Source organism: Gambusia affinis, linkage group LG10 (genome assembly GCF_019740435.1).
Source record: "Gambusia affinis linkage group LG10, SWU_Gaff_1.0, whole genome shotgun sequence".
In the NCBI taxonomy this organism is placed as follows: domain Eukaryota; kingdom Metazoa; phylum Chordata; class Actinopteri; order Cyprinodontiformes; family Poeciliidae; genus Gambusia; species Gambusia affinis.
This window is the reverse complement of record NC_057877.1, coordinates 7,430,268-7,442,762: the sequence shown is the minus strand read 5'-3', so window position 1 is coordinate 7,442,762 and position 12,495 is coordinate 7,430,268. Positions and strand designations below refer to the sequence as shown.

The window sequence follows — 12,495 nt, the reverse complement described above, 5'->3', positions numbered from 1 at the left end:
TTCTGGTGCCAGTCTTTACACCTTTCACAATGGCTCTTGTTAACCTCTGACAAAAAATTAAGAAAAAACAGTTGGTGTTTTCAAATAGACATAGCAACAAATGCAGGATTTTTTTATGTTTTAAGTTTTGGGCCGTTTTTTAAAAAAAACTTTTCTTGCAATATTTGCACTGAATGTCCAGAAAGAATGACACTAACTAACAGTATCACTAAACAATAGAAATAAAACGCAGCTTTAAAAATAATGCTTTTGATTTATATAATCAAAAATGTTTGGTTAGTGCACACGGAGCACTAACCAAAATCATCTGGTCAGATTCTTGTAAACAGAATTTAAATATTAATCATTTTAAATTTTATTAAAAAGTTTTCACACAAATAATCTCACCACCAATTAATATTAAAACCAGTTGTATTTATTTGTGTGTTGACAAAGACTAAAAAAAATAGTTTATTGTCTGCAGTTATTTTAATCTAATTAGCATTTGGTAACTGGTTCTCAAGCTACATAAAAAATATACAACCCTTGTGTGAGAAAAGTCCACTTGTTTAGTCTGGAAGAATGCAAAGGACAGAGTCCAACATACAATACTCGTTTTAATAGCAACAGAGAATAAAGTATAAACCCTGTCAATCTAACATTTAAATGCCTGCAAGGTGTGCCTCTGGCATCAGGACACTACAGATACAGGGGGAAGGAACTGGTACAGTAGATCTGTCAGCTAAAGAACATCACAATCACAGCACATGGTCACGATGAATAATGCACTGAAACGCTTCCTATAAAACCGAGACGAGAAATGTCCACACGACATGGGCCTACTGGGAAACAGAACGTCCACTGAATCAGACGATATGGACCAGGAGACTGGAGTGGGCCGGGGGGACGAATGTGAAATTCAAGTATCAAAATAACTACGATACTGACAGGCTGAAAATGTCAATTACAAAGGTAGTAAAAATCATGGGAAACACAAAACAGACACAATCAACAATACATTAGGCAACATTTTGCATTTGTTTAAGGCAGCTGATTTAAAAAAAAAAAAAAACAACAACAAACTAAACTAGGCGTCTTCTTCATTCCAAGTTAAATACAAGCCTAGTTTTAACATGTCACCAGTTTTGATGTACAAAAATGAACTACGCCTGACTCTGTAACTAAGCACTTTAGTTTGACTTGTCATTTGACGGTAAGAGTTCGTGCTGACAGCGGTGGGGGTGGGTGGGGGTGGGAGGGGGTGGCGGGGGGGTTGTGCTCCCGGTTTTTGGTCTTCACAGTGAGGTTCGTCAGGGCTTACAAGGCTGGTGCATCAAGGCTGGCAAGTCACTCTCAGCCTATTGTCTGGCACGAAATCTAAACGGTTGGCACATTATCTGTGCACAGCATAAGTAAGGCAGGAGGGGGTCGGCTGGGCTTCATCCGTTAACGAGTGCCCTTCATGGCGTCCTTGGCTGCCAGGATGAGAGGCGTGAGACTGGAGAGCGGCTTCGCCAGCTTCAGGAACGGATGCTGAACGGCAACGACACAAATTGACAGCAAGATCAGAAAAAAGTACTGTAAAAAAAAAAAAACACCACCACATGAAATAACGACTTTGTTTTTACCTGTAGGAGCTCTTTGCCTCCGCCTCTCTTCTCTACATCCATTTCCAGACAGCGGTTCAGGAAGTCTCTGAAAACCGGAGACAGTTTCTCTGGATTCTGGAGCTCGGGTGTGCCGTTTGTGGCAATCAGATATAATGCCTGGCAAAGGGTTTGAGATGAGACAAAAGCAGTATAAGGTTTTAATTGAGACTTTATGTGATGGAAAACATAGTTGTGAAGTGGAGGGAAGATGATTACGTAATTATTTTACAATCAAACATCTGAAAAGTGAGGTGTGCATTATTCGGATGCCCTTCAATAAAATCCAGTGTAACACAACTGCCTTCAAAAGACAGTCAAATTCCTTGTTCATGCACACAAACTTGCTCAATAACGGTGATTCTTAAGGTAAAAATATCCGTGTTTTAAAATGGCCCAGTCAAAGTCCAATTAAATTTAACAGGATATTTGTTGTTCACAGATGCTAACCATGCAATGTGACTGAGCTTCAGCCATTTTTCATCTGCAGCTTGAACTGCAGTGAAAGGTGTCGTCACAAAGACTGAAAACAAATGTACTTTTTAGATTTCTGATTTGTGATGCTGTTGAAACTTGTTTCATTTTCCAATTCCAAACCAATTAAATAATCTAAAACCAATTCAAAATTCTTGATTAAGTCAGTTTGCTTTTCTTCCACTACACTTCCACTACACGAGTCCAGTCGTGCCGAAAAAACACAAGATGAATCAAATCATCTTATGTGATGTTTTTAATCACATAAGATGTGATAAAAGTTTTTTTATTTTGAAGGTAATAGTTACTCTGAATATAGAGAACAAAGTTTCTTGCTTTTGTTTGTTAAAACACAAATCAACTTTTAACACTCCACCCTACGTCACCAGCATTTCTTTGTACTCACTCGTAGTGGGTTCTCGTTCAGGTAGGGGGGCTCGCCTTCAACCATCTCAATGGCCATGATACCAAGTGACCAAATGTCTACTTTCGGCCCATAAGCCTTTCGGGTCACCACTTCGGGGGCCATCCAGTAGGGCGTGCCCACCATGGTGCTGCGCTTGCTCTGCTCAGGAGTGATCTGGGCACAGAAGCCGAAATCGGCTGCCGGAGAAAGAAGGAGGACATGTTTGTTTGTTTTTTTTTTTCTTCCAGGCTAAAGAACGAAGCTGCTTGTAAGGAAGTCATACTTACTCAGCTTTACAGAACCGTCCATCCCCAGCAACACGTTATCACTTTTGATATCTCTATGAATGACTTGGTTAGCGTGTAGGAAATCCAAAGCTTGTAAACACTGGAATTGAGAAGAGGGTGGAAAAAAATTGTTAAGACGGTTTAACCTTCTGCGTGGCGTAGGACTTTCCTTAAATTTGCCGGAGGCAGGACGAGTGCGGAGCACCTCTCTGCAGACGGCAGCTATCTGAGGCTCGTCCATGCAGGTTTCTGTGACGACGTCCGTCAGCGACCCGCCAGCCAGATACTCCATCACCACAAACAGCTCCTCCCCCATCAGGAAGCTGAAAACAACAACATTTGGGGTTTAAAATCTATATATACATATATATATGTATTAAAAACAACCAACCAATAAGGATCCCCCACCCCCAAGTGGCACATTATTAAACATACAACACAAGGAATGTTAAAGTTTAATCCCACCTGTCCAGGAAGTTGACAATGTTGGGGTTCTTCAGCTCCTTCATCACCAAAATCTCGTTGATGATTAGCTCCTTTTTGGGTTGCTTTTGTAGATTGATCTGTTTGATGGCCACCTGACAAAATGAATAACCACAGCTTTAATGTGGAAGTTAATGGTGAGATTGGGTTCAACGTAAACCAAACGCCTGTCATTGAAAAGTGCACAAAGGAAAAAAAAAAAAAAGATTCTCTATAGATTCACTACTAATAAGATTTCTGAAGCATAAAAGGTGATTTTCTTACTAATTTGGCTCCCTAAAATTATCGTTGTAAGCAAACCTTTTCACTGAGTCATCCTTTAATAATAGTTAATAATAGAAAAAAATTCCACATTTCATCTTTTTTGAGATTCTATTACCTCCTGTCCTGTTGCGACATCAATGGCGGTGAATACTGTTCCTGATGCCCTGCAAAAAGTGTAAATGGACCAATTTAGACACATTTCAGGCAACAATCCACTCATATTTTAAATTCAGTAAAATAAAACAGTAATAAACTGAAGTAAAATGCTCAATTTAGATTACCAGGTTCTAAAATAAAGAAAAATACACATTTATTTTAACAAATGAAAGCCACAATGCAGAAGCTGTGTGTGAAAACGTTAACCCACACTATGATTCAAAAGCCACTAGAACCACTTGTGAAAGCAAATGGCTGCTGAAAGAAGTGACCCACTTCTCTATGTGAGAAATTCTGACCTAATATAAGTGTGCCCAATATTATCAAGCGAAATGTGCCTGCATTAAAGTGACATGGCTGAGAAACTAATTTAATATATATGAATTAAAACAAAACAAAAAGGAACTGAAATCAAGCTGAGAGCAGAAGAGCTGAGTGAGCTACGAGTAATTTTTTATGTTTACATTATAATTACCGTCTACATTTGTACATTTGTGGGAATTATTCTGTGTTTTTATAATTTGCAATGTAAATACAATAAACAGTTTTGTAAATTATTTTAAAGACAAGGCAATGAAGCTCTTGCATGCTTTCTCTAATGAACATCCAATTGTTTTATGAGCAGTTTGAGAAAACTAAAGTTGTTATTTTTAATATCAGACTTTGTATGGTCATTAAAGCTTCTGTATATATAAGCTTTTATAAATGTATTTTTTTTTACATGTTTAATAAAATTGTCATCATATAGTCAGAAAACAGGTAATATGTGAAAAATAAAAATAAAATATCAAGCTTCTCTGCACCCTCCCTGGGCTCCTACTGCCATCTGCAGAAATGCACCGCTCCCAGTCAGAAACAACAAATCAGAACCAGGAGGAGGGTCTTGGTGTTGTCAAACATGCTGGTGTACGCACCGCTCTATGAGCTCATGGCTGAAAAACAACTTAGCGTAACAGGAAATCCGCTTATCCACACTCATCAGAGGCTACGCTAACTAGTCTGAGCATTAACAACAGGTTCTAAACAACAAACTAAGGTTGAGGGCATTCATGTTGGAACTCGGGAAAACTAGATGGATTTGCTTAATGCCGTGTCAATGACCACTACCAAGCTAGTCTATTGATTCAAACACCAACGAAATATATTCACAAGCAGCGGTAGCAATATGCTATCTGTGTAACTAGCTTAATGAGGTACAAACCATTATACATGCACATAGTTAATTTGAACAATATTGACAGAAGCCATATTGGATAATGAACTTAGGGAAGTACAGGTACCCTTATTTATTTATTTGGTGCTCTGAGTTTTCTTCCAACTTTGAAATTCTGACTTTCAAGTAAAACTCGAAAGCATCACTATTTACAAACGTAGCAGCTAATGTTAGCCTCATTAGAATCTACAGCTACAATTACACTAATACAGCAAAAGACGTAGAAACTCGTCATACTTCTAGGGCAGACAAATTCCTTCATCCCATGAAGGAATTTGTGGGACGAAAGATTTTGCACGACACGTCTGAACTTACCCCTGACCAATTTTTTCATATCTTGTGTACTTCTTCTTGGGATCTCCGATGCTTACTATGGTTCCTGTGAGCCACATCACAAACATCATGAGAAAGATGAAGAGACCTGTAGGCAGGAGAAGCGTGTAGTTTGGTGATAACTCACTCAGTTTGTCCATGATCTCCTCGTCTGTCATCTTGGTCTTCCTTTTTGGTCTGTCTGCAGACTTAGAGGCAGCATCCCCGTCTGGACACGTACTTGGAGCAGGAATGGGGTCAATTACAGAGCGGGTGTACATCTGGAAGGTTGACCAAATACATAATGAAATAAAAAGGCCTAAAAATATACTAAAAAAAGTGACAACTTTTGTAGCTGAAAAGTTAAACAAGATCAAGAATAAAACACCAAAGATGGCCGATTTTCTTTCCACAGACCAATGAGTGGCGACTTACACTCTTTGTGTGTTCTGGTCTTGGAGCCACGATCGGGGGCGGAGTTTCATCGTCGTCGTCGTCATCAATGTCTTTGATGTTCGGAGATGAGGGTTCTGAGCTTTTTTTCACAGGCTTATTCAAAATAAAAGCAATGTTTATTCAGCTTCAAAACACAGAGAGCAGCACTAAAACTGGAGACAAACATTAAAAACAAGTCTGAATTACTTACAGACTGAGGTCCTGCAGGGAAGGCCTCTTTTTCTGTGTAAAGAAAACCACAAAAATTAAGAGGTTTTTTTTTATTCGCCACAGAAAGTACTTCAAGCTCAGTGCTGCGTCCCCCCATCCCCCAAATTGGTATTTTATGATCAGCTGAGTTTCATTTTTATTCTGAGCAGAACTCAACTGGACTGTACTGTTGTTGGATCTGACGCATTGTGTGTTTCGTCTTTCTTCGACTTGTGTGTGGAAAGGTTTAAAGCGACCGAAATAAATTAATTTAATTTAATTTCTCACCAGAGGACGAGAAGCTGAGGTACTTCTGGCGGCCGTTGCCCGTAGAGTCGTAAAACTTCAGGGCGTCAAGAACAGCCTGTGGGTTTTTCTTCTGCTCCGACTTGGTGATGTTTGAGGTCTGCAGCAGTCGAGCCCATTGCTCCGGCATGCCCTACGCATGAGACAAATAAAACAAAACCGAAGTTCACACACAATGCAGACAGTGAGTTTCAACAAGACTGCCCAAACAGTGAAAACTCACTGTGAACTCCCCCGTAACGGCGTCAAACCCGACGTGTATGGTGTGCTCGAAATCAGAGGGCGGCGAGATCTCCGGTCGCTCTTTGTCTCTATCTTTTTTCCTACCTACGTAAAATAAAAAAAAGAAACCAAATCTTTAAAGAATTGAAACCACACGTTTTACCACAAGCGCATCTTTGGATTAAGCTTCTCATCAAGTTTCAAACCCTTGACTTCACCTTTTTCGGCCCCCGACAGGATGGACATGATGCCTTTCCGCTGCTTCCTTTCTTCGGGCACAGACGGCAGCGGTTTGTGGTTGGCCGAGAACGAGTCTTTGCCGGCGCCGGTACCGAAAATGGTGCTTCCTGACCGCACCGGAGGGGCGGGGGGCTTGTCCTCGGGGTCCCCGTTATCGCACATTGCAGAGAGGTGGACGCGTGCCGCGCGGGGCAGAGCAGGCAGCCAAACAAGAAGTGGTTCAGGATTGAGATGAGCGAGCAAGGGAGGCAAGACTCACATCAGAAGGGGCGTTAGTGTTCACATAAATGGGAGACGAAGCACCGAGAGGCACCTGGGAAGAAGTTTAATTATTGTTAGAACAGAAAATAACTATTAAAGTTCTAAATACAGCAGAGGATGTCTATAAACTGCACCAGAGTCACTTTGGCTTGGAAAACATTCCCATTTATGTTGTCACTTAAGCCTTGAAAGTATAAACTTAAGCATCCGTAGCTCCTGCCAAGCTGAAACCACAAATTTAACAAAGTAGTGCATAATTGTGAAGAGGAAAAGAAGAAGATGCAAACATTTCAAAAACATTCTACAAAATAAGAGTCTTACAAGTGTGGTATGCATTTATATACAGCCCTGTCAGTATCAACATAACTACCTTTAATTGCAAATACAGCTCCACATTGAGATTTCTACCTGTTTTGCACATCTGGAGCCTGAAGGTTTAGCTCATTCATCTTTGCAAAATATCTCTCAAGTTGTGACAGATTGCATGGAGTGATTTTGGGAAATCTCTGAGATGTCAAGACTTGCCACAGATTTTCAATTCACTGTTCCTGCTAACAAAACAACAACAACTTTTCCACAGCTTGATGCTGCCACTACCATTACATTAAACACAGTGAACTCCATTTGTGAAGCTCACTGTTCCACTGGATCTGTATTTGAACAAAGAAGGTGTAATACCTTTAAGAGTTTGATTTGTCTTTTGTTTGCTGCATTGCCTTCCTTTCCTTATTCCTTTGTTATTATTCATTGTTCTTTTAGACGATTTGGGCTGCAAGTGTGTGATAACATCTATCTGTCGTGTTGCTCCATCTCTTGAGGTTTTAATAAAGCACAACATGAGTAAGTGTAAAAACTTAAAAGGCATGTGCAATCACAGTGTGGCCTCCTCTTTATACAGTCAAAAGTTCTCTCATTTTAACCTGAAATTTAAACAATTACTGTATGTTGAAAAGAGCAGCATGGTTTCTAGAGTTTCATTGGGAGAAACTACAAATTAATCCAAAGTAAATGCGTCTAATGCAAAATACACATCCTGATTAGTATGAAAACATTGCAAGCTACTCCTTCTTCATGTCCTGCACTGTAAAGTTGACACCTAACAGCTCCTTAGTTGATATTTCGTCTCCGCCTTGGCAGACTTTCCAGTAATATCCGTGTTTCCACCATTTTAATTGTCTCTAAATGCTATTTAATTGAGCACCAACAGGGGCGTTAGCAGGCTAACGTTAGCATTCACCGCTTGACCAACAAGTGTGCTAGCTAAGAGTTATGCTAAGCATGACATGCTACACCAGCTCTTTTAAACCTAACGTGGTTAAAGACTGTTAAGCTAACGCTAAATGATTAACCAAAGTACAGCTCAAAACTTTCCGTCGTTCATTTGGAGTTTTAACAGCCCAGCACAGGATATGGAAAAGGCCAAAGTGGCTCCTGCAAATGTTCCCAACTAGCGGGCTAACGGAGACGACGCAGAAGCGGCGGAGCTCACCGGAGTTTCCACACCGCTTCAACTTGACTCCCGGACAATCCCCGACGGTTTGGAAAAACGATGACAAATCCGCTAAAAATGCTCCCGACGTAACATTTGGGCTCCGACTGCTACACCTTGTGCGCAAACACCCTAGTAAAAACCTGAGTCCAACTATTTACAGTTCAACTTTTCATCAGTCTTTTCGGCCCTGGGATAATTCCGCTATGGCGAAGGGGGGAAGCGGAACTACCGACCCAGCCCTGGCCCCTTCAGCGAGGCAACGCTTCCAATGAATGGAGTGAGGGGGAAAGTTAGCCGTCAGGGGCATTAGATCATCCTTTCAACACAAAGATACTCAGCACTTCAAACACTGAATACAAAAAAAAAAAAAAAAAAAAAAAACTCAGGGGAAAAAAGTACTATAAAAAATAACTGAAGCTGAAACTGAAGTTTTACACAATTAAATATATGAATATTTCATCACAACTGGAGATCCCTTCTAAGGGGTTTGAGTTGAAATTATACTAGTCTACAAATTTATGTTTCACATGTTTATTTCATCAACGTTAGAAATTATATTGACATGTGCAAGGAAATATAAGATTAATTTATTTATCTAAAACCTCATTTGTAGCTCTATACATTCTTTATTTCTGTTTCCCAGCTGCTTAAACAACAACAACAAAATTTAAATTTCACATAAAAAAAATGAATTTAAAAAAAATCTGTAAAAACATTGAGTGGCATTACGCTCCTCGGGGTGAATTTAATGTGGATACCTGGGATTCTTTCACAGATTTGTCTTGTGTTTACGGAAAGCAGCTAGGACAATCCAGGTCCCAGACACGACTGCTCCACATTATAATCCCATTTAGAACAAGTCCTGTTGACTGTTGCAGCTTAAACGATTCGATGTTTCAACATGTATTTAGACAACGTCACACAGCAGACCATAGTGGCAAGAAGAGTCCCACCGCAGACAAGCATCGTCGCTGACCCGTCACCAACCGGTAACATGACACTGACGGCGCTGGACTCCTAAAGGAAGCAAGATATATTTTGAATGAGAAAGAAGGAGATTTGAACAGTAGGATTGTTTCTTTTTTTGTTGTTGTTGTTAACAAAATGATTTGTAAAAATTTAGAGGAAAAAAAAGCACCTGCTGCAGAGCTTTTTTCACCCATGAGCATGTGCTGGAATTGCTGACAGTGCATGGAGCGTCCACTACAGAATGAGACTCAATTCTGCGAAGATCTGAGCCTGGAATGGAGGAAATTACAAAATCTGTTTGATTAAAAGTTGTACTATCTGTTCAATGTGGAAAACAAATCCTCCCTTTGAGTTTCTTCTATGAGAGCAAACAAGGGCATAAGCAAGACATCTTCAACACAAATATTGTCAATTTAGATCAGATAATAAATTGTATATTTATTAGAGATGCACCAAGCAGTCACCCAAAGATTGAAATCAAACAATATTTTCTTAACTAGCTCTTATTGGTAGGTCAAATACTGACTCGTAATTTATTTATTTATTTTTTACTAAATGAATGATTAGAAACACTAAAAATGTCCACACTTTTCAATCTATAAATGCACAATTAAACTATGATGCTCTTTATAAACGGCATAACAATCTAATAGTCAAGGATTTATACTGTGATGCACAAATGAGGATTATTTTGTAAACAATGTCTTCTCTGTCAGATTCAAAACTTATACATCTATCAAAAAAAGTGCAGCACATTTCTCTGCATTATAATTTTGGATGAGGGGGGTGGGGGTGGGAAATCCCCTAATATGTCAAAACTGGAATTGGTGGGAAAACTCAAGGAAAAGCTAGCCAAACAAACAACATCTGATTGGCGCATCTGTACAATTTAAGAAAGGAAAAGGAAACATTAATTGTTTACATTTTTCAGTGCGCAGTAGCAGGTCAGGAGGTTCAATGTGAACAGATGCGAATGCTTCCCCAGCAAAAGAGGGCTCGTGATAGCGCCCGTGTACTGGAAGTGTTAATTTTAGGAAACTAGGAGCTGATCCAGTATAGAAGGGAAACACATAGGTAAGAAATCCAGAAGTCTTGTGAGCAGGCACTTCCAGGTCAATGGCTGAATCTAGCAATATCTTAAAGAAATGAAGACAAAGATAATTTTAAAAAATATACGCAAATGTGGACCAATATACTGTGCCATGGTTGTCATGGTGTTACCTCAAAGTTGCTTTGATCACTTAGGGATGCCAGTTGGTATGGATCTACAAAGATGCCATTCGGCCATCTGTAAAGCAGCAAAATGCTGGCACCACTGAGTACACTTGGTCTGAGCTCAACAGTGGTTGTCAACTCCCTAAAACACAACAGAAATTAGTTTCTCAAGCCTTTTGTCTCTTTACAACATGTATATGAATTAGAAATAACATTATGGCCACCTGCTAAATAGACAAACTGTATTTATTCCAGCAGCAGATATATAATCATTACAACTTTTTCAAAAACCGCAGCAGTAAAGTACAGTGAAACATAAATAATAGCAATAAAGAATTTCAAAGACTATTTTGCTCAAAAAGATAAAATAGTACTCAAATGACATTTGTTTTTTGAAGGGATTAGATTACTATATGATGGGATGAAGGTATTAGTTGTGTGAAAAAGGTGTTAGAGTTACATTCACAGCTGATTGTTGCACAACAAGACTTTCTATACTGGTTGCTACACTGGAAGAGTTGTAGCAGTCCATCTGAGAGGGTTCTTCATTGCTTGTCTTGTGTGTGGTGAATGACTATTCTGCAGCAAATTTTGGAGTCAACCATTCTTATCAATTTAATCTTTTCTTGCCCAAATAGCCCTGCACCGATGAGTCAAGGCAACAACTACACACTTGAAGTTATGCTGTGCTTTTAGCGCCAAGATGTTAGTGGCAGATTTTAAAGGTGGGGCTTCAAATCTGTCATTTGTCATCCCAGATCCCCAATTGGATTGAGATGATGGGAATTTAAAAATCAGGGTAACACATCAAACTTTTTTTGAGCTCTTAAAATGTTTCTGTAGTATAGGAGTAGTGTTTTATTGTTTTTTCCATAAAATAATTTGTTTTCCATTCTTGACAACTTTGCAGCTAAATATCCCGAAAACTGCTGTTTGGATACCCTTCCATTAGGGATGCACTGATTTATAGACACCAATCTCCTTAATTTTGGGAGTTTGGTGATCGGTCGACACATACATGTGAAGACGATCTCATACCCCGAACTTATCTGGTATTGGACACAATCTGAATCAGCAGGTCAGACTTTTTAAAGATTGTAATTGGCGAAAACTGCAATCGGTGCAGCCCTACTTTCTATGAGAACCAACATTATCTTCACAATCTCGAGCATTTTCTTGAAAAGGCATCTGAATTTTGCCTTGTCCAATGCACTCAAATCATTAAGCTTGCCAATTTTATCTGGTTCTGTCACATCTACTTCGAGGACAAACTGTCCACCTGGTATTAATGACAACGTAATATGTCACGATGAAGACATATTCACTTCACCTGCCAGTGGTCATAATGTTATGACAGGTGAAGAAACAAATACCTGTGGAAGCCCTTCTTGCTAAGCTCCAAGGATACAGAGGAGGATTCTAGCCACTGTTTGAGCTGATCGCAGTGCTCCTGCTCATCTGCAAAAGTAGGAGTATTAAACAAATAAACATTTTGGAAAGAGTTAGTAGATATATATATCATATATATACATATATGAGCTCTTGGCTTAATCTGTCCATAGTATAATGTCTTGGTCAAAGATATTTTGGTGAAATGTATTTTCGGAGACGTGCTTCACAAGAGGACATGTTTTTACATTTAGGGAAAATCTTAATCTCTTTCGTTTGTAAGACATTAAACCGTAAAAATAGATAAGTTTTCTTGCCAAGAAAGAAGACGTCTAACTATACTACTTACCCTCTTTGTTCAAAGAATAGCATTTAGATAAGCAAGCCAAAACAAAAAACAGTTCAAAGTACATCACAATCGCTAAAGCAAAATTTTCATATTTCCTAATTCAAATGTTTACGGAAGACAATATCGTAGGACCATTTTGTAGTTTTTTAGAAACCAGAATCCTGCCTGACTATAAATCCAGTCCCTC

At 39.3% G+C, this 12,495-nt stretch overlaps 2 protein-coding genes across 3 annotated transcripts; both read right to left on the bottom strand.

The window, feature by feature from the left end:
* Positions 1–528: 528 nt before the first annotated feature.
* pak2b (p21 protein (Cdc42/Rac)-activated kinase 2b) lies at positions 529–9,271 on the bottom strand. 2 transcript variants are annotated; one of them, XM_044130032.1, is made up of 15 exons: positions 9,145–9,271; positions 6,612–6,946; positions 6,395–6,498; positions 6,154–6,304; positions 5,867–5,898; positions 5,656–5,769; positions 5,369–5,501; positions 5,224–5,287; positions 3,655–3,703; positions 3,258–3,370; positions 2,998–3,115; positions 2,793–2,892; positions 2,506–2,702; positions 1,608–1,745; positions 529–1,512 (listed from the first exon to the last, which is right to left on the bottom strand). In XM_044130032.1, exons 2-15 carry the CDS (start codon positions 6,793–6,795, stop codon positions 1,426–1,428), a joined length of 1,584 nt encoding a protein of 527 aa, XP_043985967.1. In that variant the 5' UTR covers positions 6,796–6,946; positions 9,145–9,271; the 3' UTR covers positions 529–1,425. The 2 variants fall into 2 exon arrangements, with proteins under 2 accessions (XP_043985967.1, XP_043985966.1); XM_044130031.1 differs by lacking the exon at positions 9,145–9,271 and adding an exon at positions 8,384–8,707.
* On the bottom strand, positions 8,902–12,431 carry pigx (phosphatidylinositol glycan anchor biosynthesis, class X). Its single transcript, XM_044130034.1, has 6 exons — positions 12,309–12,431; positions 11,944–12,028; positions 10,577–10,712; positions 10,278–10,491; positions 9,525–9,625; positions 8,902–9,403 (listed from the first exon to the last, which is right to left on the bottom strand). Exons 1-6 carry the CDS (start codon positions 12,370–12,372, stop codon positions 9,266–9,268), a joined length of 738 nt encoding a protein of 245 aa, XP_043985969.1. The 5' UTR covers positions 12,373–12,431; the 3' UTR covers positions 8,902–9,265.
* Positions 12,432–12,495: the final 64 nt, after the last annotated feature.

Coding starts and splice junctions, on each gene's coding strand:
- pak2b (XM_044130032.1), bottom strand. CDS start 6,795: ATGTGCGATAACGGGGACCCCGAGGACAAGCCCCCCGCCCCTCCGGTG. Junction 5,502..5,655: donor GACCAGAACACACAAAGAGT/GTAAGTCGCCAC, acceptor TCAACCTTCCAG/ATGTACACCCGCTCTGTAAT. Junction 3,704..5,223: donor TATGAAAAAATTGGTCAGGG/GTAAGTTCAGAC, acceptor CACTTTTTGCAG/GGCATCAGGAACAGTATTCA.
- pigx (XM_044130034.1), bottom strand. CDS start 12,372: ATGTACTTTGAACTGTTTTTTGTTTTGGCTTGCTTATCTAAATGCTAT. Junction 12,029..12,308: donor CTATTCTTTGAACAAAGAGG/GTAAGTAGTATA, acceptor CTACTTTTGCAG/ATGAGCAGGAGCACTGCGAT. Junction 9,404..9,524: donor TGAAAAAAGCTCTGCAGCAG/GTGCTTTTTTTT, acceptor TGCTTCCTTTAG/GAGTCCAGCGCCGTCAGTGT.